The sequence below is a fragment of the Pinus tabuliformis genome, chromosome J (assembly GCF_031772625.1).
Source record: "Pinus tabuliformis cultivar Carrire ecotype Pingquan chromosome J, CPIR1, whole genome shotgun sequence".
NCBI classification, from domain to species: domain Eukaryota; kingdom Viridiplantae; phylum Streptophyta; class Pinopsida; order Pinales; family Pinaceae; genus Pinus; species Pinus tabuliformis.
The window spans coordinates 405,441,098-405,468,444 of NC_142295.1; the positions used below are offsets into that span (position 1 = coordinate 405,441,098).

The 27,347-nt window shown below is 39.0% G+C and overlaps 1 protein-coding gene across 3 annotated transcripts in view; it reads right to left on the minus strand.

The window, feature by feature from the left end:
- Window positions 1–23,072: 23,072 nt before the first annotated feature.
- The window catches only part of LOC149227541 (L-idonate 5-dehydrogenase-like), a 370,827-nt gene continuing 366,552 nt past the window's right edge, over window positions 23,073–27,347 (minus strand). For all 3 annotated transcript variants that reach the window (XM_089377810.1, XM_089377811.1, XM_089377809.1), the window contains one exon: window positions 23,073–23,501. In XM_089377810.1, coding sequence (XP_089233936.1) covers window positions 23,309–23,501 — 193 coding nt within the window. In that variant the 3' untranslated portion in view covers window positions 23,073–23,308. The remainder of the gene's footprint in view (window positions 23,502–27,347) is intronic.

Consider the following 27,347-nt stretch of genomic DNA (forward strand, 5'->3'; position numbering starts at 1 on the left):
AGGATATCTTCAAAACTGCATTCAGGACCAGGTATGGGCATTATGAGTCTGTTGTTATTCCATTCGGTTGACTAATTCTCTAGCTACATTCATGTGTTTGATAAATAGTGTGTTGCGTCCTTATTTGGACAAGTTTGTTATTGTATTCATTGATGACATACTGGTATATTCTAAGAATGAGGAAGAGCATGCCAAACATTTAGCAGTAGTGTTGAGCTTGCTAAGAGAGCATCAGTTGTATGCTAAGCTTAGCAAATGCAACTTCTTTTAGACTGAGGTACACTACTTGGGACATGTTGTATCCAAGGAAGGCATAACAATAGATCTAGAAAAGAAAAGGGTCATCATGGAATGGGCAACTCCTAAGAATGTAGATGGAGTGAGATCATTCATGGGATTGGAAGGTTACTACAGGAGATTCATTCAGAACTTCTCATGCATTGCATATCCTATCACATCATTGCAACGAAAAGGTAAAAGGTTTGAATGGACTGCAGAATGTGAAGATAGTTTTGAGTAGCTTAAGCAACCGTTGACACATGCACCGGTGCTAAATATTGTGGATCCAGACACAGAGTTTGTAGTGTGTACATATTCTTACAAGAGGGGACTTTATGGAGTTCTCATGCAAGAACGATAGGTAGTGTGCTATGAGTCACAAAAACTGAATGAGCATGAGCAAAACTATCAAACACATGATCTTGATCTAGTAATGATTATACATGCATTGAAGATGTGGAGACATTATATTATGGGAAGGAGGTTTATATTGATGAGTGATCACAGTGGGTTGAGGTATTTGTTTGACTAGCCAAATCTAAATGCCAGGCAAGCTAGATGGTTGGATACCCTTAGTGAGTTTGACTTCGAGATTAGATACATCAAAGGGAAGGAGAACTAGGTTGCAGATGCTCTTAGCAGGAAGGTATAGGTAAATCATATAGTAGCTATAAGCTCCTATGGGACAAAGTTACAAGATAGGATCTTGTAGGCAGGACAATGGGATGACAAATACATGGAGATCATGTACATGTCATAGTAGAGTATAGGCACAGGTATAGGTTTAGGTGCAGGTACGGGTTTAGGTACAGGTACAAAGGATCAGGATGCAGACTATCGTCTCACGACAGATGGCTTGGTGAGGTTTCAAGACAGGATCTATGTCCCGAATTGCAGTGAGCTCAAGAAGCTTATCTTGAGGGAGTTTCATGTGAAACCATATTTAGGTCATCCAGGATATCAAAAGACATTGAGGGTGGTGAATAAGTTTTACAATTGGCCGAATCTGAGGAAGGAAGTGGCAGAGTTTGTGGCTAGATGTTTACACTGTCAGTAGGTAAAGGTGGAGTGCAAGCATCCAACTAGTCTACTATGGCTAGATGTTTACACTGTCAGCAGGTAAAGGTGGAGTGCAAGCATCCAACTAGTCTACTATAGCCTATTGCGATTCCATAATGGAAATGGGAGGTCATTTCCATGGATTTCAGCATAGGTCTTCTGAGGACAGTAAAGAAACATGATTATATTATGGTTGTGGTTGACACATTGACAAGGTACCTCACTTCATTCCAGTGACGACTACATATTCAGTGAGTGAGGTAGCATAAGTCTTCATCAGAGAGATAGTGAGACTGCATGGTGTTCCAAAGAAGATTGTGTCAGACAGGGATGCAAAGTTCACTTCCAAGTTTTGGAAGAAGTTATTTGCAGGCTTGGGTACAGAGTTGGCCTTTAGTACAACTTATCATTCGCAGATAGATGGTCAGATAGAGAGGGTCAACAGGATCTTGGAAGATATGATGAGGATGTACGTGATGCACTAGTATAGGAAATGGGAGGAGTATCTACCACTCGTGGAGTTTGCATACAATAATGGTTATCAGGAGTCCTTTCGAGGCATTGTATGGATGGAGTTGTAACACTTCCATCAGATGGAGTGATCCAATGAACATGGTACTTAACGGACTGGACATGTTGATGGACATGGAGCAGGAAATGTGGGTTAGAAAGAAGAATCTAAAGCCAACACAGGATAGATAGAAGAGTTATGCAGATCAACACAGAGTGTTCAAGAGTTTTAGGTTGGGGAGCATGTGTATTTGCACATCAAGCCCAAGAAAATCTCTTTGAGGATTGGTTCATGTGCCAAGTTGGCACAGTTAGCCTTCGAGGCAAATGACCCAAAAATGGATCCAAATATGCCCCAAAGTCTCCAAGTATGCTTTAAAATCATGCAAAGTGACCCATATATGCTCTTGAAATCTTCAACATCTGCTCAAAAATCATCCAAGGGTCAAAATCGGCTCAAGAGGAGAGCCCTTGGATGGGCGGAAATACACTATCGAGATGATAAAACACCTTAAAACAGTAAAAAAACCCACAGGCACAGGCTTAAACAGTGGTTTCACAATAGCCATGAGATCTGGCCGATCAACAGCCCAGATCTAAGCGGTTAATCGCATCGGCGGGGGCCATCGGGGACAGTTTACCAACGGGTCGCATCGGTGGAAGTATCGATGGAGTATTGATGCGGGTCCAAGGGAAATGGCGATGGCGATCAATGATCGTTATCGGAGATAGTATGGAGCGTTGTTTAAACGGCCCGGGGCAGGAGCAATATGCGATTGCGATCAGGTCGCATTGCAATATCACGTCGGCACTGACCAAAGAGGCGGGGCCTTTACATATTCCTATGTGCGATGCGATAAGGCCAGACTTGATGGCATTATGAAAAATATTCCATAATATTTCAAGTCTGCGCCAAGGCATTTTTCATGTAATTTCATTATTTAACGAAATACAAAGGGGAATAGGGGCCTTGCGATAGCGATATAATCTGGACCCGAAAGGGTCCGGGAAGCAAAATATATAATATTTGAGGTCCGCAGAGCCAACTTTTCATAGTTTTCAGTGTTTTTTCACATTTCAAACAATACAAAGGGAAGCAAGGAACCCAGCCTACTTGTGACATGTGACAACGACCCAAGGGCGGACCCGATAGATGCATAGATCATAGTGGAGGACTTTTGAAGTCCAAAAGAATCAGAAATAGGCGGGATTTTACATGTTGCAGAGTTTTTCTGTGTCTAACAGAAAAAAAATCATGGTTAGACATTTAAAGGGATTATAAGGGCCCGAAGACACATTCCACCATAGAACAGAGCCCGGGAAACATATTGCCAGGAAATAGGGGTCAGAAAGGGAAAGAGAAAGGCCACAACACGCAACTCGCATGAAACAGAGACATAATGGACAGTGCAACACAACACAACATGCCCAACACAACCACAACAACAGAATCAACCATGGGATAGACAACGCAACCCATCCCAACAAACATAATGATTGTGGGGCATCTCTAGCACCAGAGAGTTCCCAGACAGCGCAAAGGCCTACCCAAAATATCTGAAAGTTGTTATTCCTCTGTCAGAAGGAGGAAAAACCTCCAAGCCATGCTTTCCTTCTGGGAATCAAACCGTTAAGGGACAAAGGGGATAGATTAAGACTCTGAGCCTTCTAGAGAGCTCAGGTGCATTGTAAACAAGCTATAAATATCTGAAAACAAGATGTAATACAGGTTCAAGCCTTTGAACATTGTGGAGACTCTACTCCTCTAGCTTCTCATTTGTATTCTTTAGTAATACATGCTTCTTTTGCTGTTATATGTTCAATGTCGATTTCTCTTTTGTTCTATGCTTGCACTTGAACAGTTTGTTCATGCTTTCTGTGTGTCTGAGGCCAGATAACTGTCATTTTATCTATGATTTGATATATTAGATTTGAAAGCTTCTTTGCTGCCTGTAGCTAGCCATTTATATGTATTATTATATATGCATCTGCCAGTACAGTCAGTAAGCTCATTTGCTACCTATAGCTAGCTATTCACATATGTTCATGTATGCAATCTGCTGATACAGTTAGTATTCTCCATCTATTCATTAAATCTACAAACTATTGAGCATTAGTGGCTAAAGCCTTGTGTTGTTGAGAGTGTTCATGCATGTCTTGAGTGAGAATAGAGTTGAAATGGTCATCTGACTTGCTCCAAACCATCATCCATTCCAATAGTTCAAAGAACAATAATGAAGATTATATGTCACTAGGCATCTCCGAGCTACAACCTAGGAGAGTTTCCTGGAGTGCTAACATAAATTGGCGCCATTGCCAGGGAGAGGAAACTGAAGCTCAGCTTCCCTGGGAAACGACACAAACTTAGCTTTGATGATATACAAAGTCTGGGCACATTTTTGGTTGTAATCATCTATCTAGCGACTCTACTGGAGGTCGAACCTCTTGGCGACTCCACTTCATAGTTCTGGATCAGTTTGTGAGGCATACTTGGAGAAATCCTCAGAAATCACAAGCTGATCCAGTACCTGACCCTGGAAAGACCTTCAAAGAAAGAAAGGCATTGAAAAAAGGAGCATCAGGTTCAGGTAAACCTAAACAATATTCTATATCTCTTCAAGAAAACCTGCAATAGAACAAATACATGTTGAGAGTATAGCTTCTAATACTAACAGCGAAGAAAAACCCGTAGAGATTGATAAAGCTCCTTATTCTTTAGGTTTTCCTTTTGTTGTATGCCCAAAGGAAACCTCACCTTCTATCCATCATACTCCTTCAGTCCTATCAATCACTCCTAAACCCTCTATCATTCAGACTGCCAGTACTCTTTTAGCCACCACAACTATGGCAGGTCCACAAGCACCTACCAAAATGGAAAGAATCATAGCTGCTACGTACGGACCTTTAATACTGCCCATTCCTTTGAATGCTATGCCTACTGGAGAGTATTAGAAGTATATGCCTAAGTACATTGGGACTGAAGGTGTTTCAGCTAAAGAACATCTTGAGTCATTCTATAGCTATGCTGATAACCTGGAAATTAGTGAAGATGATGTCTGGATGAGAGTTTTTGTCCAAAGCCTAGATGGAGAGGCTAGAAAATGGTTCAGAGAATTGACCCCAGCCTCTATAGCAGATATTGAGGCCTTAGATGATGCATTTCTAAATCATTGGGGGGATAATAAGGATCTCCTTTACTACCACACTGAGTTTGGGAACTTATAGAGGGAAAATGATGAGATGATGTATGACTTTAATAAGAGATTTAACCGCATGTACAACAAGATACTAGCTGAAGTAAAACCCACCACTACCTCTGCTAGACTCATTTATGCTAGTGCCTTTGATTCTAACTTCTGTTTAATGTTGAGGGAGAGGCGATGTGCTACTTTGGCTGATATGCAGGATGTAGCCTTGGAAGTGGAATCAAGCATCATGGCTGCAGAAAAGCTCAAAGTTAATGCTGATAGAAGAAGACAAAGGGACGAGCCTTCATCATCTTCATATCCCAAGATCGATAAAATGGCCAAGATGATAGAGTCATTAGCCTCTGAAGTCTCCAAATTAAAGGTTGAGCAACACTCTAGGAAAGGAAGAGTCCCCAACACCTTCACTCTAGGAAAGGAATAGTTCCCAACACCTTTGCTCCTCCAAATCTAAATCCATATAGAAGAGCAAATGAGCAGTTGCCGATTTTGCAAAGAAACAAAGAGGCCAATGAAGACCAAAGGGTGAAGGTCCCTTTTCAGAATGCAGTCATGGAAGAAGAATAGTTTGAGGAAGATGATGAGATTCATTGCATGGAAGACAAAGGCAGCGCCACTTTTTTAACCAAAGCTGCCTATGAGAAGTCATTATTCAATGGCCAGATCAGCCAAGAATGGGATAGTGAAGCTATTCTACAAACTGTAGATCAGCACAAATATGATCTGAGATCTATGATGAATAATGTCAAAGAAACTCCTGCTCATAAAGCTGTTGTCCTTGCAGAACAACAAGCTAATAAGCAGAAGCAACCAGCAGTTGATCCTATCATCCTCAAAGCTCCAGCCATAGAGGTAAGAGGCCTTGACAAGTCCCCTTCTTCTTTCAGTTTTCAATCAGAAATCCAGAAGCCAAGAATACCTATGTCCCTGATTGAACCAGTGAAGAATGAGTCCTTCAAGAAATCTATCCTTGAGGATCTTGAGCCTAAAACCATCCAAGCTTCCACTGACTATGTAAATCTGCAAAATGAACAACCAACTGTTATTCTTAGCCCAGCGATCGAAAATTGTTAAGACAGCTCCCCATCATTTTATGTTCCTCTGTCTATTCATGATAAAATCCTTCATAATTGCCTTCTGGACACTGGATCCAACCATAATTCAATGCCCAAGGATGTCATAGATAAGCTCGGTCCTGACATTACCAAGCTTTATCAGTTGGCTTGTATGCAGCTTAAAAAACCAGTTTGCCAGATCACAGAGGAGGAAGGCCCACAGATTTGGGACATGTTCTTAAAGGAAGTTGCAGGAGCAGGTGAAGTCCTTGTGTCCCCCACAGAAGAATGCATTGATTCACCTTTTATATTAACTTTTCAGGTCACAAATGACACAACAGAGTATAAAGTAGACCTGATCATTCAGAAGGTGTACAAAACCTTCCAAGCAAAACATCTAAGGCTGGAAGCATGTAGAGAGGAGGTGAAATATAGACCATCTCTACCTGATAATGTCAAATGCCCCAAACTTTTTGAAGTGGGTGATCAAATCAATAGGCTTTTGCAAGTCTTTGATGAATTGGCTGATATACACATTGACCAAGAGAAAGAAACCTTTGATAGAAAGGTAAAAAGGGTCAATTTTTAGTTTGGTGACTGTTTTCTCAAAAGGAATGCATCAAAGGACGGAGGACATGTTTTTGATGGCCCATTCAGTGGGCTGTTCTTCGAACTTTATTTCAGTTAAGGCTTTCAAGCCTTAGTATTGTAAATATGTTGTTTTCAAAGTTTTTATTTCATGCTAAATAGACTCCATTCCCAATGCAACACTAGGAGGAAGATTTGAGCTTGTTGTATGTAGAAAAGACATTGATATGTGATTCTTGAAACCTCACAGGGAGGATTTCATCCCCAGAAGGAGCCAATGTTAGCCTTGGAGGCAAATGACCCAAAAATGGATCCAAATATGCCCCAAAGTCTCCAAGTATGCTTTAAAATCACGCAAAGTGACCCATATATGCTCTTGAAATCTTTAGCATCTACTCAAAAATCATCCAAGGGTCAAAATCGGCTCAAGAGGAGAGCCCTTGGATGGGCGCAAATACACTATCGGGATGATAAAACACCTTAAAACAGTAAAAAAACCCACAGGCGCAAGCTTAAACAATGGTTGCACAACAACCATTAGATCTGGCCGATCAACGGCCCTGATCTAAGTGGCTAATCACATCGGTGGGGGCCATCGGGGATAGTTTACCAGCAGGTCGCATCAGTGGAAGTGTCGGCGGAGTATTGACGCAGGCCCAAGGGAAATGGCGATGGCGATCGAAGATAGTATGGAGCGTTGTTTAAACGGCCTGGGGTAGGAGCGATATGTGATTGCGATCAGATCGCATCGCAATATCGCATTGGTGCTAACCAAAGAGGAGGGGACTTTACATATTCCTATGTGCGATGCGATAAGGCCGGACCCGATGACATTATGAACAATATTCCATAATATTTCAAGTCTGCACCAAGGTGTTTTCCATGCATTTTTCATGTAATTTCGTTATTTAACAAAATACAAAGGGGAACAAGGGCCTTTTGATAGTGATATAACCCGGACCTGAAAGGGTCCGGGAAGCAAAAATATATAATATTTGAGGTCCGCGGAGCCGATTTTTCATAGTTTTCAGTGTTTTTTCACATTTCAAACAAAACAAAGGGAAGCAAGGGACCCGACCTACTTGCAACATGTGACAACGACCCAAGGGCGGACCCATTAGATGCATAGATCATAGTGGAGGACTTCTGAAGTCCGAAAGAATCACAAATAGGCAGGATTTTACATGTTGCAGAATTTTTCTGTGTCTAATAGAAAAGCAGTCATGGTTAGACATTTAAAGGGATTATAAGGGCCCGAAGACACATTCCACCATAGAACAGAGCTCGGGAAACATATTGCCGGGAAACAGGGTTTGGAAAGGGAAAGAGAAAGGCCACAACACGTAGCTCGCCCGAAACAGAGACATCATGGACAACGCAGCGCAACACAACATGCCCAACACAGCCACAACAACAGAATCAATCATAAGATAGACAATGCAACCCATCCTAACAAATAGAATGATTGTGGGGCATCTTTGGCACCAGAGAGCTCCCAAACAACACAACAGCCTACCCAAAATATTTGAAAGCTATTATTCCTCAGTCAGAAGGAGGAAAACCTCCAAGCCATGCTTGCCTTCAGGGAATCAAATTGTTAAGGGATAGAGGGGATAGATTAAGACTCTGAGCCTTCTAGAGAGATCAAGAGCATTGTAAACAAGTTATAAATAATTGAAAACAAGATGTAATATAGGTTCAAGCCTTTGGAGACTGTGGAGACTCTACTCCTCTAGCTTCTCATCTACATTCTTTAGTAATACATGTTACTTTTAATGTTATATGTTCAATGTCCATTTCTCTTTTGTTCTAGCTTTCACTTGAACACTTTTTTCATGTTTTTTGTGTATCTGAGGCCAGATAACTGTCATCTTATCTCTGCTTTGATATATTAGATTTGAAAGCTTCTTTGCTGCCTGTAGCTAGTCATTTATATGTGTTATTATATATGCATATGCCAATATAGTTAGTAAGCTCATTTTCTCCCTGTAGCTAGCCATTCACATATGTTCATGTATGCAATCTACTGATACATTTAATATTCTCCATCTATTAATTAAATCTATAAACTATTGAGCATGAGTGGTCTAAAGCCTTGTGTTGTTGAGAGTGTTCATGCATGTCTTGAGTGAGAATACAGCTGAAATGGTCATCTGACTTGCTCCAAACCATCATCCATTCCAATAGTTCAAAGAACAATAGTGAAGATTATATGTTACTAGGCATCTCTGAGCTACAACCTAGGAGAGTTTCCTGGAGTGCTAACAAGCACTACTGTATCGCAGACCTTTCGAGATCCTTGAGAGGATTGGACCAGTGGTATATCGACTTGCACTGCCTCCAACAATGAAAGTCCATGGTGTTTTCCATATTTCATTGCTTAATAAATACATAAAGGATGTTGATCATGTTATTGATTGGTCTGTATTACAGGTGGAGGAAGAAGGAGAGTTCCACCTTAGTGCATATTGCAGCAGGAGTATCTCATGCTCAGGAACAGAGACATAGAGAAAGTTAAAGTATAGTGGAAGCACTTTGGGCCTGAAGAAGCTACATGGGAGATGTCGGATCAGATGCGAGCCCTATATCCTTCATTGTTTGCTGGTTGAGGCAAAGAAGTTTTGGTTTGATATTGGTTTATGTTTGGAATATGTTTTGCTGATATTTTGATATTTGTCTATGGATGTAAATACCGCCATGAGCTAAGTTATAAAGCTCCAATAAGCGGTATGGTTATTATCTTGTCATGTTGTCATGATGTTTTGATTTTGAGCAAGTCCTTCATTGTAAATACTGCAACGAGCTAAGTTATAAAGCTCCATAGGCAATATGTTTGCTTTTCAACGGTTTTGTTGAGGTCTTGGTGTGGTTTAACACCAAGAACGGTGTTCCCCAATGGGGAGGGTTCTATAATAGCCTTGGTGAAAAGTTCATGTAATAAAAGTTAATAAAGACAAAAATAAGACCATAGGTAAGAGACATGTATTCCAAGATGAATGTTCAGCAAAGATATCCTAGTGGGCATCACTGGATGTGTGTTTTGGCTAAGGAAAATTGGCAAAGGCTAAGGCAAAGGCATTAAAAGGAAAAAAAGGCATTTTTGACATATTTATTTATGAAAATAAAGGAAATTAGGAGGAAAGTAAGATCAAAGGTCACAGGTTGCATATGAGGAGGAAATTGAAGGAAAATAATGAAAAATGAAGAAAATAGAAGCCTCATTCATAAAAATGCTACTGAGAACCAGTGGGTAACCTTTTGTTAGTTCAAGTTTGGAGCTCTCTCATTATTCTCTCTCACTCTTCATCACTTAGAGTTTTCTTGGAGCACTCTAGTTTGGATCAAGGAAGGAAAATAAAACAAAAGGAAAGAAAAAACATGCAAGGATCAAGGAAAGGAAAGTAGGATCAAGCAACTTCAACAATAATACTTGTAAATAACATTTTGCATGTGTGATTTCCTAGCCGGTTTGGACATGCATGGCTTTACATGTTGGTGTATGGTTCTCTTGCTGTCAGTGGCATGGTTTTTCCGGGTCATGACAATGGTTTTTAGCATAGCCTTTCCTTCTTCCAAATGCCATGGTATGTTGGGATGTTTATTTCAGTTTTTGAGCCTTGGGATTGCCTGATCGATTTCAGAATCCGGGGTGTAGGCGGTCTCAAGGTTCATTCCCAAAGGCTTAGGAATCCCTTGACCGATTTTGGTGGGATACATGGTAAAAGCTGAGGGAACAGTCTCTATTTAGAGCCTAGTGATCCAGGTTTGGATTGCGGTAAACCCTGAGAGACAAGGAGACAAAAAATTCCTCAAGGATAGTGATGGATTTTAGATGGCATTCCAAGTTATGTTCAGTTGTGATCGGAGCACTAGTTTTGGTGTGATCATGGTTTAATAAGGGTGGAGGTGGTTTAACTTTTGGATTTTCTTTGTTGTTCTTGGGTTGGTTGTTCAACGAGATCTCACATTCATGCTTGGAATATGGTATTGTTGATTTTGGGTAGCATCAGATACGCTTTAGCTCCGAAATTTTGTGGAGGGGCTATAACACATGAGATTTCCAAGACCCATAAATAATTTTGAGAAATTCCATCCGGATGAGGAGTTATTAAAATAATTAATATTTTTAATGGGTCCCTAAGTCTAAACTTAGGAAAATAAAAATATTAATGGGTATTAATAAGAATATGGGTGAGAAATTTCTAAGTGACGAGGATCAAGTCTAATTTAATCTTAGCCATTGATTAGGGACTTAATCTCGGTCATTGATTCATCAACAGAAAAAGTATAAGAAGAGGCTTGAGGGTCTATTGGAGATACACCATAGTGATCAGTCAGTTCGATTTTTCTGGGGCGTGGTTTGTTGAGAAAATCGAATATGTGATCTAAGTTGCAGTGAGAGGGGCAGTCATAGAGGGTTGCATCGAAATGGAGTTCTGAGCCAATGAGTACCAGGTAGAGAGGCAGCAGTATCATCAGAGAGGTAGCACAAAGGCCTATGTAGCCCAGGAAGGGGATGATGCAGAGATGATGCAACCCAGGTAGGGGCTGACGTAGGCCAAGAGGGTTCTTGTAGTGGCAATGCAAGATAATCGTCGGAAGTTCGAGATTTCGCTGGGAGTTTGAAGTTTTGAGCTGGGATGGCTGAAGTCGAAGCTCCTGAGAGCAAATCGATCCAGTAGAGAAATGATGCAGTTTCCCAGAGGCAAGACGCTGGTTCGCACAGAGCAGATTGTGCTAGGATTTTCGCAGTGCTTGCTAGAGTCAGCCATTTAGTGGATCAATTGTGACTTAGAGAACAAGGTAAACCCTCGTATGTATTTCTTGTTGCTGATATATCTCTGAAAGGTTAGCCATTGTTAGAGGCAACCTGTTGTACTCATATTGTACTTGCTTAATAATACAAACCATCTATATGTTGCACTGGTTTTCCCGCATTGGGTTTTTCCGGGGACGTTGGTCCAAAAATAACGATGTCGCTTGTGTATTTGTCTCGTTCTATTTCAATTCATGATCTGTATGTATGTGTAGTCTGCAATGGTGTTTTCATCGCTATTTATAAAATAAATTAAATAACTTTTTGAATGCAAAAATAAGTAGGAGATGATAAACCAATGATTGCAGTAGCATTTCTGATGTATAGATTCAGAAATTTTCACATGGTATCAGAGAAATTGCAGATCAAGGAGAAATGAAGCCATCAATGAAAGGACAGAGGAAAAATCTGTGAAGATAGTTGTCCCGAGAGACAACGTAGTCTCAGGCCAAGAGAGCAGAGGAGGGGTGATGCAGTCACCAAGGGAGGCTCACATAGAGTCTGTGTCAGCCTGATTGGGTGATGTTGTCGCTGCAAAGGGAAGCACAATGGTTACTGGGCCAGCGCAGAGACTATTGAGTCTCGGTTTTCCAGTTGCTGTGGTTGGGGGTGCAACACAGATTTTTATCTGGAGTTGTTGGTGGGGTGTTGATTATGTTGGCGCAGAACAATACCTAGTGGGGCACAAGAAAAGTAGAGGGAATCAGTTCCTCAGAAGATTTCTTGCCAAGAAATCTAGATCCAGTACTGAGGAGCAACAAAGAGAGATCAGAGAGGGGTGGTTTGACAGTGGTTGGCAGAAGGATTTCCGTGAAGGAAATCAAAATTCAGAGGGAGCTTGTTCCTTAAAGGATTTCTAGTGCCAAAGAAATCTAGATCCGAGTTTTGCAGGGCAGTAATGGAAGAGGGAGAAGAGAACCAATTCAACATTTATTTGGTAGATATGGCAGCTACATCTCTAGGAAGGAGGTGGGGTGATTTAGAGCTGTAGTTCGAAAGAACTACATGAGGGAAGGATCCTTGAGGTGCCCAAACTCTTGGATCACATACGGCTACGAGAGCCCTTAATGACAGTAGTAGATTGACGAGATTTAGTTGGTGCGAGGTGTGATGGAGTGATAGTGGCAAAGCTAGAGTGCCAAAGTCTGAGGCAACACAATGGATGTTCTAGCAGTGCAAGAGGAATAGAGCAGTTTGCAGCAAAATAATAGCAACAGAGGGTCAGCACAGATTAGCAGTAGAGTTAGCTTCAACATCACGAGGCATCCATACTAACCAACATGTCAATTTTTGGGTGAAAGTTTCAGTTGCTTACTTCTCAACCACTGAGTGGCAGTGCTATGGGCAGCATGAGGCAACATTTTGAGAAGGAGTTGTAGTACAAATGTAGCAGTGGCAAATTCATGGGAAGCAGTACATGAAGCAACAATGCAATGGATGAAGGGCATCAGCAACACAGAGGACCGATGTAATGGATCAATGTAGTACTTATGTTGAGAAGTGTTACTAGAGCACATTCCTCGCTAAGAGGGAGTGTTGATTTTGGATAGCATTGGATGTGCTCGAGCTCTAAAATTTTGTGAACGGGCTAGAACGCATGAGATCTCAAAGACCCAGAAATCATTTGGAGAAATTCCACCCAGATGAGGAGTTATTAAAATAGTTAATATTTCTAATGGGTCCCTAAATCTAAACTTAGGAAAAAAAATATATTAATGCGTATTAATAAGAATATGGCCGGGAAACTTCTAAGTGACGAGGATCAAGTCTAATTTAATCTTAGACTTTGATTAGGGACTTAATCTCACCTGTTGATTCATTAATAGGAAAAGTATAAGAGGAGGCTTGGGGGTCAGTTGGAGATACACCATATTGATTAGTCAATTCAATTTTTTTGGGGCATGGTTTGCTGAGAAAATCGAATAAGTGATCTGAGTTGCAGTGAGAGGGGTAGTAGCAGAGAGTTGGATCAGAAGGGAGTTCTGAGCCAATGAGTACACGGAAGAGAGGCAGCAGAAGCATTAGAGAGGCAACACAGAGGCCTACGCAGCTTAGGAAGGGGCTGACGCAGGCCAAGAGGGTTCTTGCAGTGGCAGTGCAAGATAATTGTCGGAATTTCGATATTTTGCTGGGAGTTCAATGTTCTGAGCCGGGAGCGCTGAAGTCGAAGCTCCTGAGAGCAAATCGATCTAGCAGAGAAGTGATGTAGTCTCCCAGAGGCAAGACACTGGCCCACACAGAGCATATTATGATGGGATTTTCGCAGTGCTTGCTGGAGTCAACCATACAGTGGATCAATTGTGACTTAGAGAACGAGGTAAACCCTCGTACGTATTTCTTGCTACCGATATATCTCTAAAAGGTTAGCCAGGGTGAGAGGAAAACTGTTGTACTCAGATTCTACTTGCTTAATAATACAAACCCTCTATACGCTGCACAAGTTTTCCCGCATTAGGATTTTTCGGGGACGTTGGTCCAAAAATAATAATGTCCCTTGTGTATTTGTATTGTTCTATTTCAGTTCATGATTTGTATGTATGTGTAGTCTGCAATAGTGTTTTCATCGCTATTTAAAAAAAAACTTGTTGAATGTAAAAACAAGTAGGAGATGATAAACAATGATTGTAGTAGGATTTTTGATGTATAGATTTAGAATGTTTTACAGGCACAAGGGTGACTGGCTGAAAGAGAGATTTGGTTCAACCATGTCTATGGTCGGGTGGTACGTGGAAGTCCCAAACATGGTCGATTTTTCCTATGATTAATAAAAACTAGTTTCTCTTACTTTTGCACTGATTTATATGTGGATTTAATGGTTGTTGTATCTTTGATATTTATATGGTTTTATGCTGGTTATAGGCATAGTTGAATGACTGGTTTATGTCATGGTTATTTCATATATTTACTTGTAACTGTTAAGTGAATGGATGCAAGGCCTAAGTGGGCAGAGGCCAGGATTTTGAGCTAGAAAAGTGGCTTAAATCCTGGGGTTGTTGGCATAAAACTAGTAATTTTGGTCCACAGTTGTTGGCAGGCAGGCTTGTGAGAGCGACTTTGGGTTTTTGGTCGCTCCCTTGCCTGTAACATGAGAGCGACTATGGCCTAAGAGCTACTAAATAACAATGGGACCCAGGCACAAGTTGTCTGAGTGTCTGACTTGTCTCTTGAGGGTTATGTTAATGATGTTGGATGATTATATGTGATGTTCTGTCGATTCCACTTAAGGTGACATAGGAGGTCGAATCTGGTCATAATAGCCTCTCTTCTCATGTTTACCCCGGTTGGCATGATTACTTTGGGTAGACCTGGGAGGGGGTGTTACATCCATGCTTTCCTCACTTCATTCCACCAAACCCCACATCACCCATGCCCATGGTTTCCTTCTCTAGTTTGTTGCTATTTGACTAGAGAATACTCTTTATTGAGGTAATATGCATTGATACTCCAAGATATTTCACCTTGTGTTGACTCAACCAATCCTTAGTTCTAACTAAGAGCACTTGACACCTTACTCTTCCCCACAATTACAAGGTTCATACTCACTTCAACTAGAAGTAGCTGCAACTGAATGACCAGTTCACACATCAACGTATGTAGTTTACTCTTGCATGACGAGTTCCATCTCTTTATTTCCCAATGTGCATAGGATTTAGATATGGTTTACTATAGGAGTTGGAAATTGGCTTAGGGTTGTAACGTCTTCGTTACTAGTAGATTATTCTCTCTTCCAGTTGCCTTCTCTCTTTTCTCTCTTCTAGCTTCTATTTTCTTTTTAAGTATGGGGGTTTTACGCAGTGCATTATATTAGATATCATTTTTGGGATTCAACTGCGTTAAGTAAGATCATTCACGTATGACCATTTCCATGAGAGGTAGTCGTTAATTTCTCATGATTTTTGAATAGTTCACTTAGCACTCATTGCATCGGGTGATGCTCACAGGGGTGAAGAAGTGGGATTGAAACTAGTGAAATGTGGAGAACGAATCACATAGCATCAATCATCACTTCCGGGGCTTGCACCCGGTAACCAGGACTTCCCAGGAGGTCACCCATCCCAGAACTCCTTTGGCTCAAGCGCGCTTAACTGTGGAGTTTTTTCCCACAATCAAGCCCACTTAGCTTGCTACCCCATTTGCAAAACCTTAGCAAGTATTGTGCCTCATGAACCATTCAAGTAGAGATCCCTTGACTCTTTTTGAATTTAAGTATGGGGGCTTTACGCAGTGCATTATATTAGATATCATTTTTGGGATTCAACTGCGTTAAGTAAGTGCATTATATTAGATATCATTTTTGGGATTCAACTGCGTTAAGTAAGATCATTCACGTATGACCATTTCCATGAGAGGTAGTCGTAACTGACTAATTTCTCATGATTTTTGAATAGTTCACTTAGCACTCATTGCATCGGGTGATGCTCACAGGGGTGAAGAAGTGGGATTGAAACTAGTGAAATGTGGAGAACGAATCACACAGCATCAATCATCACTTCCGGGGCTTGCACCCGGTAACCAGGACTTCCCAGGAGGTCACCCATCCCAGAACTCCTCTGGCTCAAGCGCGCTTAACTGTGGAGTTTTTTCCCACAATCAAGCCCACTTAGCTTGCTACCCCATTTGCAAAACCTTAGCAAGTATTGTGCCTCATGAACCATTCAAGTAGAGATCCCTTGACTCTTTTTGAATTTAAGTATGGGGGTTTTACGCAGTGCATTATATTAGATATCATTTTTGGGATTCAACTGCGTTAAGTAATATCATTCACGTATGACCATTTCCATGAGAGGTAGTCGTAACTGACTAATTTCTCATGATTTTTGAATAGTTCACTTAGCACTCATTGCATCGGGTGATGCTCACAGGGGTGAAGAAGTGGGATTGAAACTAGTGAAATGTGGAGAACGAATCACATAGCATCAATCATCACTTCCGGGGCTTGCACCCGGTAACCAGGACTTCCCAGGAGGTCACCCATCCCAGAACTCCTCTGGCTCAAGCGCGTTTAACTGTGGAGTTTTTTCCCACAATCAAGCCCACTTAGCTTGCTACCCCATTTGCAAAACCTTAGCAAGTATTGTGCCTCATGAACCATTCAAGTAGAGATCCCTTGACTCTTTTTGAATTTAAGTATGGGGGTTTTACGCAGTGCATTATATTAGATATCATTTTTGGGATTCAATTGCGTTAAGTAAGATCATTCACGTATGACCATTTCCATGAGAGGTAGTCGTAACTGACTAATTTCTCATGATTTTTGAATAGTTCACTTAGCACTCATTGCATCGGGTGATGCTCACAGGGGTGAAGAAGTGGGATTGAAACTAGTGAAATGTGGAGAACGAATCACATAGCATCAATCATCACTTCCGGGGCTTGCACCCGGTAACCAGGACTTCCCAGGAGGTCACCCATCCCAGAACTCCTCTGGCTCAAGCGCGCTTAACTGTGGAGTTTTTTCCCCACAATCAAGCCCACTTAGCTTGCTACCCCATTTGCAAAACCTTAGCAAGTATTGTTCCTCATGAACCATTCAAGTAGAGATCCCTTGACTCTTTTTGAATTTTAGTATGGGGGTTTTACGTAGTGCATTATATTAGATATCATTTTTGGGATTCAATTGCGTTAAGTAAGATCATTCATGTATGACCATTTCCATGAGAGGTAGTCGTAACTGACTAATTTCTCATGATTTTTGAATAGTTCACTTAGCACTCATTACATCGGGTGATGCTCACAGGGGTGAAGAAGTGGGATTGAAACTAGTGAAATGTGGAGAACGAATCACATAGCATCAATCATCACTTCCGGGGCTTGCACCCGGTAACCAGGACTTCCCAGGAGGTCACCCATCCCAGAACTCCTCTGGCTCAAGCGCGCTTAACTGTGGAGTTTTTTCCCCACAATCAAGCCCACTTAGCTTGCTACCCCATTTGCAAAACCTTAGCAAGTATTGTGCCTCATGAACCATTCAAGTAGAGATCCCTTGACTCTTTTTGAATTTAAGTATGGGGGTTTTACGTAGTGCATTATATTAGATATCATTTTTGGGATTCAACTGCGTTAAGTAATATCATTCACGTATGACCATTTCCATGAGAGGTAGTCGTAACTGACTAATTTCTCATGATTTTTGAATAGTTCACTTAGCACTCATTGCATCGGGTGATGCTCACAGGGGTGAAGAAGTGGGATTGAAACTAGTGAAATGTGGAGAACGAATCACATAGCATCAATCATCACTTCCGGGGCTTGCACCCGGTAACTAGGACTTCCCAGGAGGTCACCCATCCCAGAACTCCTCTGGCTCAAGCGCGCTAAACTGTGGAGTTTTTTCCCACAATCAAGCCCACTTAGCTTGCTACCCCATTTGCAAAACCTTAGCAAGTATTGTGCCTCATGAACCATTCAAGTAGAGATCCCTTGACTCTTTTTGAATTTAAGTATGGGGGTTTTACGTAGTGCATTATATTAGATATCATTTTTGGGATTCAACTGCGTTAAGTAAGATCATTCACGTATGACCATTTCCATGAGAGGTAGTCGTAACTGACTAATTCTCATGATTTTTGAATAGTTCACTTAGCACTCATTGCATCGGGTGATGCTCACAGGGGTGAAGAAGTGGGATTGAAACTAGTGAAATGTGGAGAACGAATCACATAGCATCAATCATCACTTCCGGGGCTTGCACCCGGTAACCAGGACTTCCCAGGAGGTCACCCATCCCAGAACTCCTCTGGCTCAAGCGCTCTTAACTGTGGAGTTTTTTCCCCACAATCAAGCCCACTTAGCTTGCTACCCCATTTGCAAAACCTTAGCAAGTATTGTGCCTCATGAACCATTCAAGTAGAGATCCCTTGACTCTTTTTGAATTTAAGTATGGGGGTTTTACGTAGTGCATTATATTAGATATCATTTTTGGGATTCAACTGCGTTAAGTAAGATCATTCACGTATGACCATTTCCATGAGAGGTAGTCGTAACTGACTAATTTCTCATGATTTTTGAATAGTTCACTTAGCACTCATTGCATCGGGTGATGCTCAAAGGGGTGAAGAAGTGGGATTGAAACTAGTGAAATGTGGAGAACGAATCACATAGCATCAATCATCACTTCCGGGGCTTGCACCCGGTAACCAGGACTTCCCAGGAGGTCACCCATCCCAGAACTCCTCTGGCTCAAGCGCGCTTAACTGTGGAGTTTTTTCCCACAATCAAGCCCACTTAGCTTGCTACCCCATTTGCAAAACCTTAGCAAGTATTGTGCCTCATGAACCATTCAAGTAGAGATCCCTTGACTCTTTTTGAATTTAAGTATGGGGGTTTTACGCAGTGCATTATATTAGATATCATTTTTGGGATTCAACTGCGTTAAGTAAGATCATTCACGTATGACCATTTCCATGAGAGGTAGTCGTAACTGACTAATTTCTCATGATTTTTGAATAGTTCACTTAGCACTAATTTCTATTTTCTTGTGCAGGAATATCACTATCTCGATTCTATCGCTGTTTTCTTGGTGCAACCAACCTACTGACGTTTGCAAAATAATGATTGGTTTTGATCTTATCTGTCTCTATGACTTTATTGGAATTTTGATGATTTCTTGTGTAATATTTGTGAAGTTCTAAGCCATTTTTTTGGTAAAACGTCTCCCATTTGACAAGCTTTCTTTCTAGTTTTTTTTATTCATTAAAATATATTGTTAGCGATAATTCCACCACTTTATCTACAAATTGTTTTATACCCTTTGGTTGCATAGTTGCTAGCAAAGGAAAGTAGTGCATGTTTGTTTATTGTGCTTATTTTGTCATATTTATAAGGTAAACATTGCATTGGAGAATAGGTACACCCCCTTGTGGTGGGAAAGCACCAACCTAATGGAGAGAAGGGTTTGCATGTGACACTAAATGGTGAATTCTTCTAGATGTTGCATTGAGATTTTCTCTCCCTAATCTACCAATTTCTTCACCTCCCAAAGGGGTTTTGTGCAAACAAGACCCAAGTGTTGTCTATCAACTTGCTTCAATTCAATGACTTGTCTTTCAATCTTCTGCCCAAGTTATCCCAGCTCATCTCAAGTATGGAAATCATATGAAGTCATCTTAAGTCATCTTGTCTAACTTGTCCCAAGTCCCCCCAGTTCATCCATCCAACTTGTCCTAATTTTTCCTAGTCCATATGTCCAACTCGTCCCAAACCATCTAAGTTTTCACGATTGCACCTAGACCACTTGATTCCATCCGAATATCCCCAAATCATTGGAGTGCCCACAAATACTCCCAAACTGTTTGATTCACTCAATTCCACTCAAGTGTGTCTGGCAGATGTGCGCTTCGTGGATGCATGCTTGGCAGATGTGCACGTAACAAGTGCATCTCATGATTGCAATCCACAAATGCTTGTGTCTGAATGCTCTTTACCATCTCAATCTCCAAGTGTTTTCCGCCCAACAACATTGGTTCGCTGATAGTCCAAGCACCCAAGCTAGTCAAGCTCTCTATGCCAATCTTGTTTGTCATGCAAAATTCATGTTTGCAAATGAGGTTGCCTATGACAACCTTCTTTTCCTTTCCTCACCAAGTTCCCTTCCAAGCTTCTCTTGGTACATCCAACTACTGTGAGCTACTAATGTCACTGATGTGCCCAATCTATGAGCGAGGGTACCCAACATTTCCATGATGCTCCTTGCCAATGTACAAGGGCTCATGGTTGCAGGGGGGCGCCCCCCGAACCTGCTCCCTTTGGGCGCAAATTTCGGGAGCGTGCTCCCTATTTTTTTTTTTTTTGCTCCTTAGTTTTTATTGAAATTTTTTTTATGCAAACACATTCCAAACACAATTTTTTTTCAAAGAATCAAGAATTTTTGAGTGAAGCAACCTAATAATCAAACCTATGGCCCTAGCGTTGATATGAAATTCATGGTAATGTTAAATAAGTAAAAGTGACATTCTCCTTTATCTTTCATTTTCATCCTTTTACTTAACTTTTTAACATTACCATGAAATGACTTAGGATGTTTGAGAGTGGATATGACCTCATTGGATTTCATATGGAGAAAGTAGAATTTTAGATCTCACTCAAAATCCAGCAAACTTATGTGTTTTTCAAGATTTTAGGATTGGGGGAATTGCAATGTCTCCATTGGATTTTTTCATGCACTAAGATACAAAACTCATGAAGAGCACCAATCCCTCTTTGTACCTTGATGTTAGTGACATTGGTTGTTGAAATCCTCTATCATGACCCTATTAAAAATGTATCCATCACTCAAACAAAATCTTAACTTGACATGCTAAGTTTTTTCTATCTCATGTTAATGCTTACAAGGATGATATTAATGAAAATGTGTAATGGCCATCTCAAATTATAGGCAACATAGGAATATTAGCATGTATACGAAACATGCATATGATAGCTACATATGCATGCACTACGCTAGTATACATATTAACTTATTATGAAAATTGTCAAAAAAATATAAACGAATTAATTATTGAAAGTTCTAAGTGAATACCTAACGCACATAAATATTAAATATATTGAGTGAGGTACTTAATATATGTACCACTATTATAATATATATAACTATACAAGATAAAAAGGAAAGACAATGTATTGCACAAAATAAAAGGGAATATATATATATATGGTGCAAAAATAAATTAAATATAATACATGTTATACAAATAGCAAGGGGAATACAATACATAATATATAAAGGAATTATATATATATATATATATATATATATATAATTTTATATAAACTAAAAGGAGAATATAAAATCTACAAACTATACAAACTTAAAAGAATCCATAATATATATAAAGTCAAAAGGGAACATAATATAAAGTCAAAAGGAATCATAAAGTAAGCAATGAATACAATAAAGGTATAAATGTTTTACATTAAAAGGAATTTGTTGTCAACCGTTAACGCAGGTGACAGATGCTTGCTTAGACTTCAGCTAAAGTTTATCACCTTATCCCCTCGCTGGAGGAACCTCGAACAGGGAGTCACTATTTGGAGGCAGAGCAAGATTCTATATAAGATGGGAAAGGCATTTCAGGAAGGGGAGTTCATTTTTGAGAGATAGAGAATTCTGTGAAACCAGAGGAGATTTTGGGAAGAGAAAGGAATATCTAATATAAATACAGAGATTGAGTTTAATTATTCTTGGAATTTTGGGCATGGGGGCCAAAAGGATTGTCTTCTGGATCTAGGGACCGTAAAGATAGACCCTAGACAGGCTACGAGGTAAAGGGCAGTTTGGTAGCTACAACATCGGAAACAACCACAGTCTAAAACACCTTCAACTGATTCTAGGTATTCTTCTGCAAATTTAAATTTTGATTCCTGTCTGGTTGAAATTTATAGTCAGGGTTCTACAAAAGGATCCCAAGATAGGCAATGATTTTGATGATATGTAGGTATTTGGTGTAGCATGATTTTTTTGGATGATAGAGACCATCTATAGCATGTTTGTTAATGTATTTTCGGTTCAAATATGAATTGCACTCGATGTTATTTTGGTTATGTGCACCCTTACACGCTATATAAATCAAAACTTGTAACTTGTGGACCTGTGGTTGATGAAGATTATAGCAACTAGATGATTGATGCTATATGGTTAATCCATGTTTTTATGCTTTTTATAACTAATTCATCATTCTACATGCTTTATCAGAAATTAGGCATTTCTCGTGGTGGCAAGAGGCCCAAGCATTAGCAATAGATAATAGATTTACTTGTCTTTTCTAGTTTCTAATAATTTTTATAACTGTTGACACTTTCATATTTATTATGATATTTTTTGTAAACAATATATGATAATTTAAGTTTGAAGTTGGCAATTATAACTCATTGGTAATGAATTATGAATATGATGCTTCGTCAAAGTTGAAAGCTAAAACATTTCATTTCAGTTAGGTATTCTTTGTTATTGTTTGGTTACTCAGTAATGGTAATGGTTACAAGTACAAGTTACAACTTTAGTGATCAATGATGATAAATGTTATATATCTAATTTTGAAAGCTTGAAACTTTAAGATTGATGAATCATGAGGCTCGATATGTTGTATGTTACTAACTTGTAGATGTGGTTGATGAGGATTATAACATCTAGATGATTGATGTTATATGGTTCAATCCATGTTTTTATGTTTTTATATCTAATTCATCATTCTACATGCTTTTGTTGACACATGCATCAAAATATATAAAAATATATATTATATAAAAATTTCTTCCCATTCACTCCCAAACCAAGAGTTTTTGAAAATGTTGCTCCCCGCTTCCGCTCTGGCTCCCAAATAACCTTGCAAGGGCACCCAAAACTGACCCTTCTAACCATCATTCTACTATAATGTCCATCCATGCTAGACCACCTAAGTGATCATAAGTGATCATATAGTGAAGGTGCCCGAATCCATTCAAAGCTAAGGCCTTCTGAATACTCTCAAAGTAGGCAATACCTTATATAGAAAATACAAAAAGTCACTTGTTTACTGTGGTTATTGCTTACTAATAAAATGGAAAGAATTAAGCCTATCAAAGTAATGTAGCAATGGCTTCCTTTATAGAAAAATATTATTTTTTAATATGTATATTTATACAACAAAGATGGCGTTTTTGAAGTTAGGGAAATCTACCAGAATTTCCATTTAACAAATAAATCCAGAAATACGAATATTTAAATGACTCTTTCACAACAATTATAGAATCTCCATTACAATAGAGGAAGCATTTTAGACATGATAAACACGTACTTATGTTGATAAATTGTCAAAAGATCAAAGATTGAACATGACTTTGATTACATTTCCTCCAGCTGCATTTGCCTTGAAACCTTTTATCACTTCGTCTTGAGAAAATCCAAAACGATGAGTAATAAGCTTTTGTATATCAATCTTTTTGGATTGTAACAGTTCAATGCATAGTTTGTATGTATTCCTATGCCTGAATATACCAAGTACATCCACTTCTCTGCATGAAGACAAAAGCAACATCGACTCAAAATTTTAAAAATAAAAAATATCAATGATATATATGATCAGAATTTATGCTTTCGAAAATTTCCCTATTTATTATACGTGTTTGACCTTCACATACTCTATGAACTGCAACAAATCGCTATAAAGGAAAATAAATAAATAAAGCATACCTCTTTTCAGTTGTAACGAATAACTAACAAATCACCGTATGTAAATGACCGAAAACTTGTCTATCTGTAGACTAGAATAAAGTATCTGTATACATGTGAATATTTTGTGCATGCCTATCTGGGACGTGTGAAAGAAAGACTTAATCCATACAAAGGATTTTCATTTGGAATTTGTCCATCATACAATTATATTAAAAAGATTTATGATGAAAACAAACACGCAAAGATTGATTTCATGCCTACCCTTTTTCAAATTATTAACAGCCAAGTCACTGCGCAAGTATAAACTTAATCAATGAAACCTCATTCTTTTTCATTTTTTTTAACTATATAATTTCAAATTGTCCATCATATATTTATATTAAAATGATTGATAATTTCATGGCTATCCTTTCTCAAATTATTAACAGCCAAGTAACAGCCCAAGTATAAACTTTAATCATTTCATACCTATCCTTTCTCAAATTATTAATAGCCAAGTCACTGCCCAAGTATAAACTGTAATAAAGCAAACCTACATTTTCTCTGAACTAAATGACCTAACAATGTAGTAAAAAGTAATCTCAGCCATGATACATTCTGGGGTCTATAAGTGTAAAAGAGAACTAAAATTCTCTAAAACAATGGTTAGAATAAGAAACTAATAGTAAACCGTAGTTGAAAATGAATTCAAACAAGCCAACTACATTGAAAAGTATGTAATTTTTCCTTTTTTTTAAGTACTAATATTTATTAAAAAGCAGGTAATCTGTCTTTTTTAAATATTAATATACCGAAAACAAATATCTAAAAGTAGATAGTTGTCTTATTGCAGCTAATAATGCAGATATAGATATGTTTTTAACATGGCAGACAAGTAGATAGCCTTTGGTTTTGATCTGGGTACATATTTATCTTGAGATAACTTTTCCACTTCTAGAAAATAGAAACAAAATTAATAGATACATCAAAGATGCGCTTAAAATGCATTTTTCAAGAAAAAACAACACTACAATTTGTATACAATGCCACATGACAACGTATAGACAGGGAATGAGTGACTCAGAGTCCTTAATCAAAGCTGCTCTCCTGTATAGGAAAGCTCGTGTTGAACAAGCTTCCAACATTGGCACGCAAACTTTACTCCCATAGAACATGTTTGAGGAATTCAAATTTGGAGCAGGAGGGGAACTTAAAGCGAGTAATCCATTAAAAGTCGGTAACATTTTGAGAAGACCAACATGCATTCAAAATTTCAATCCAAGTAAAAGGATTTTTTTTTGTGCAAAAGAGGATAGAGCTTGTGACGTACTTTGTAGTAATCCCTAAATGCCATGGACATTAAAACAATGGGGCCAAAACGCATATTATCCAAAGTATGCAGTGAATAAGACTAACATATATAGTACTTAAGATTACAACAGTAATAAAGGACAACTTATGTAATAATTATTAATTAGAATGCTAATAATTAAGTAGATTACATGCCCTTTAGTTCAGGAAAGCTTCTCCCTCTAAGCACAATCGGAAACGATCATCGAAACCTTTTAAGTAATATTGGGCATTGTAGAGTTACTAATTCATCCTAATAGACTTTTATTGAAAATATTTATTAATAAAATTTTCCAATTTGAACATTTCTTATTTTGATTCCAAATATGTCTGAAAAAAATTGTATTTAGTTTTGAATTTTTTAATTATAATGTATTTTTGAATAAGTTTAAATATTTTATGATTTGGATTTTTCCCAGTCATCATGATTACCAAAATCTACTTATAAAATTTTGGTGAAATTGTAGTTTTTTATTGCTGAAATTGCATTTTTAAATACATAAATGGATAGGTCCCTGAAAAACCCTTAGTGCATATGGATTGTGAAATCTCAATAATTGATGTTCACAATTCTAGCAACTCTTCCAAATTTTTACCAGAATATTGCACAAAAACTATTGAAAAATGTGACAAAAAGATTCAGATCATAACATATTTTAAGTGCACTCTTCTATTTATGGAGAAATTACACTTCTATTTTTTTAAACATTACTTTTCTTACTTCAATTCCAAGATGTACATTTCACCTTTTATTAAATTTATTTATCATTTGATAATTTTCTACTTCTCTTTTTAAGAAATCAAACTTGTTTAACAAGAAACTGTTTTCATCCTATAAATCACATATTTATGAAACCTGATTTAAAGATTTCATTCAAAGGTTTTCCATTTGTTTTTCCAATATTGCACATGCTTCATAGATATTTCTATCATTTGAAACCATATTTGGTATAAGTCTTTCTTTACTTACTAAATATTAATGGCTTCTCAATAGACCCTTAAGACTTGAGATATCAAAGACATTTCTATCATTTCAAACCATATTTGGTATAAGTCTTTCTTTACTTAATATTAATGGCTTCTCAATAGACCCTTAAGACTTGAGATATTAACCAGATATTATGGTTAAGGTTGTGTTGCCCACTAAAAATGGGTACCCCTAGGAGAGCTTTTCTCTTATTCATCTTCTTCCAGCAGCAGCCGGCAACCCTTGATAGCCACCTTGTAGCCGATGTGATGTGCCACTTTATCTCCGCTCCTTGCATTAGTTATATGTTTCCTCGCCCATCGATTGAGAGCATATGTTAGAAGGTGGGCAATCCGACCCAAAAATGTATGTTTTTCATTGTGCAATCGGGGGCTTATGCTTGTTTTTTATTTGGGCATCTTGGGCATGGATTGTTGGGTGACTTGGAAGAAGGGAGGGCATTGATCGTGGTCTTGTTCCCTCACCTTAAATAGAGGGTTAATCTTCAAGCCTAGTTCCGTGGGATCTCCCCTATTGCCCTATGGCTTTAGGAAGGGCACTACTTGGGAAACTCCAATTTTGGTAGTGTGGTCTCTTTTTCCTGTTCCACAATTTTCACTCCCCTCCGCACATTATGAGCCCTATTCCACCATTTCCTTTCTCTAGGTCCACATGACCACTAAGTCCACAAGGCATAGGCACACCCCCTCCCCTTGTCCACATATTTGGGTTGGGCCTGGAAACGTTGTCTCAAAGGTTAATGTAGCTAAAAGAAACTTAAAAGCATATCATGGCCTCAAGCAAGAAGCAAAAGAAGAGACGATTACAAAATGCAAAAGATGGTTGGGACATTTAATATATCATGTGGGAAAAAGCCAAACATGAGCTCTACCCCCTATCATTATGGACATCACCCTAGTTCCTAGGGCCCTTGAGTCCCCTTTACATCATTAAAGGAACCCATCCATGTCCTAACCCTTGGTGGGCGATGAATTTCCCCACCTTAAGGGGGTGATAATTACTTTACATCATTCACAAAATGCTCTCATTTCCTCGAGCTTTGACCAAAAATACAAAGAAAAAGCAAGAAAAAGCAAAAGACAAATAAAAAGGGGTGGATAAACAAAGGCTAGGGTAACTCATGTAACCGCGATGTATTTCCCCTTAGGGGCTAGGAACACCTAATAGGATCGTTTATTAACCACTCCTACCTAGGGAGGTAACACTATTTCAAGATTAAAACCCCAACTTTGGAAGGGAAGCCCCATATGAAGTCTCAATTTTCCCTTGATTAACAAGTTTGGTTCACTTAGATGCACTAATGGATTATTGCACTTGATAGTGAAGATGCAACACTGGACATTATGTGTGATTGGTGGGTGCTTTCATC